Below are 2,647 nucleotides of genomic sequence, written 5' to 3'. Positions count from 1 at the left end.
TAGCTTTGGAGCCTGTCCTGAAACTAGCTCTTGTAGACCAGGCTGGCCTCAAACTCACAGAGATCCACCTGTCTCTGCCTCCCGAGTGCTGGGATTAAAAGCGTGCACCACCACTGCCCAGCTGTGTCCATGGTTTTCTAAGCTTTGCTGACTCAATTGGCTGTATAGAGAATATCCATAGAATATTATCTTCTTTTTTCCCCTCTCTCGCTTTCTTTCTCATACTAGGAATTGAACCTAGTGCTTTAACCATACGAAGCAAACAATCTACTATTGACCTATAAACCCAGGCTATCCAACTCACTTATTTTTCTATAGAGATTCACATTTAATTTTATGCAGGTGTGTGTCTGTGTGTATGTATGAGAGAGAGAGAGAGAGAGAGAGAGAGAGAGAGAGAGAGAGAGAGAGAGCAGATGTGTGCTCTCAGGTGCCTGCAGAGGCTAAAATAGAGCATCAGATTCTCTGGAAGTAGAGTTACAGATGTCTGTGAACTGCCTGATTTGGCTGCTGGGAACTCTGATCTTTGTAAGATCAGCTGCTTTGCCAACTCACCAATCCCACCTCTCTCATTTAAAAGGAACACTTGGGACAGGATCTTTTAGTGTGTCCTTAAAATTGAAGCAATGGCATTTGTAAAAGATGCCATAGGGGAAAGAGCAACCCAACTATCCTTAATGCTTTATATGTTGGGTTTGTAATAACATTAGGGGTGTAATTTTCACTTTAAGCAGCCTAGAAATGAGATGTCAGTCTCATGTCAGACTTCCTAAAGAAGGATATTTATAAATATAAGTGGTACTTTTACAATGGCTCAGGCATCATCTGAGAATGAGAATCAGGGATTTTCTGAGTTGAAGATACCTCCAAATACTACTGCTGGCCACTCCTTTTCCCCCCAATACTATTGGAGGCAGAAATGACAGCAGTGTGTGTGTGTGGGGTGTGTGTGTGTGTGTGTGTGTGTGTGTGTGTGTGTGAATTCTTATCCTGAAGTTACTACACTGAGAACATGCAGGTAATTTAAAGTCTTCCTGATATTTGGACATAAAGAGTTTAGACTTGCTATCAACAATGATCAGGTTTCTTAAATGTTATGACTTCACAGGCATCTTTCTAGAAACACTGATGAATTATTCCTAGACCTTTTGCTGTTGTTTTTTTGTTTGAGATGGGACACTGCTGCTGGCTAAGCTGTCCTTTAACCCTGGGCACTCCCTCCTTCCTCCTAGCTCAGCTTCTCCAACACATCCATCCCTGACTGGGTTTTTAGAAGTATAGTTGTGTAACTGAGCTGTTCCACACATTTGTAGCCATCATTGAAGAATACAGTAGTTAGCTGACACTAGACCACGTGATTCTGAATGTAAGCCAGTTTTGGATTGCTTGTGTAGCCTCAACCCTTCAGTCTTCAGTGTGGCAAAAGAACAGCTGTCCACTGGAAACATTATCCTTTCATGTACACTTGGCATATGTTCTCCAGATATTTCAAGTAGCTAATGAACCGTGAGGTCAAATTCTACACTGGACTTTGAGCACAGTAAGGTCTGCCAAGGCTTGGGTGGGGTGGATGTGGAAGAGCAGTAATGAGACCTCCACGTGCCTTCCTTCTTTCTACTGGACAGAAAAGAGTCTGCCCACTGCCAAGCAAGTCTAGAAGCTCTGTGATACAGCGGAAGATCTTTTGTCAGCCAGGTTTTTGCCAAATTGCTGTATATAGAATCGGTACCCAGTACTATGAATCTTGCCCTTGATAATATATGGATGCTGTCAAAATTTGTACCTTGAAGCTCAGGTGTGTTCGGATGTTGTTTAACAGCTTAGCATACACCAACTAGTAGAGATGATGGCAAGTTTTTAAATTACACATTCTTACTAAATTCACAGGGAATGAGAAATTGCTTATACCACATTACTAGTTTTCATTTTGTCAAAAGATTTTTTTTTACATGTTTTCTTATTTGGAAATAAAATAATCTTTGAAAAACAATAACTGAAAACACACAAGCACACACAAACACACACACTAAAGCAACATCACAGTAAAGATAACTTTGAAAAGAAGTAGCAGATACATTGTTCAATTTTTCTGTATTGTGTGCAGAAAAATCTAAAAAATCATTAAGAATGCAAACAAAGATTGATTCAATACAATCTTGTCTTGAGATTCACAAACTTCACAGATTGACTTTTGTGGTTCACATTACTAGTAAGAAAACTTTCCTGTTTAAATAAGAATCGTTCTTACCTGCTAATGAAGACATATTGATGATGACGCCACCTTCACCTCCATTTTGCTTACTCATGTAATCCAAACCAAGGTAGGTTCCACCAATAACAGAAACCTAATCCAGAAACAAAGATGGCAAAAGTGATCACAGCTATTAGCCTTTATCATATGTTTGCATACGAAACACAGTGATCACTCAGGTACATAAGGAGATCTGCAAGTATAATCAGTGAGCGTTTTTGCACGCTTTGAAGTTTTAATTGATCCTGATTTGCATTTTTGCCTTCCTAACATTAGTGTAGGTTATCATATTTCTACATAATTTCACCAAACTTAGTTGGGCATATCTACTTCTGGGCATGCAGCCTACCAGTTATGGGAAGTGAGACCTGGGGATGGAAAAATGGAGGTGGAGGT

At 39.9% G+C, this 2,647-nt stretch overlaps 1 protein-coding gene across 2 annotated transcripts in view; it reads right to left on the bottom strand.

Moving 5' to 3' along the window:
- Hpgd (15-hydroxyprostaglandin dehydrogenase) overlaps positions 1–2,647 on the bottom strand; it is a 25,857-nt gene that overhangs the window by 13,009 nt on the left and 10,201 nt on the right. The window contains exon 1 of one of the 2 annotated variants that reach the window (XM_005368082.3): positions 2,249–2,343. The exons of the other annotated variant lie outside the window; for it this stretch is intronic. Coding sequence (XP_005368139.1) covers positions 2,249–2,306 — 58 coding nt within the window. The 5' untranslated portion in view covers positions 2,307–2,343. Of the gene's footprint in view, positions 1–2,248; positions 2,344–2,647 lie in introns of those variants that run through there. 2 annotated transcript variants of the gene reach the window in all.

This window comes from Microtus ochrogaster, unplaced genomic scaffold (assembly GCF_000317375.1).
Source record: "Microtus ochrogaster isolate Prairie Vole_2 unplaced genomic scaffold, MicOch1.0 UNK28, whole genome shotgun sequence".
NCBI lineage: Eukaryota > Metazoa > Chordata > Mammalia > Rodentia > Cricetidae > Microtus > Microtus ochrogaster.
Note: the sequence above shows the minus strand (reverse complement) of the source record. Positions and strands in the feature narration are given on the sequence as shown.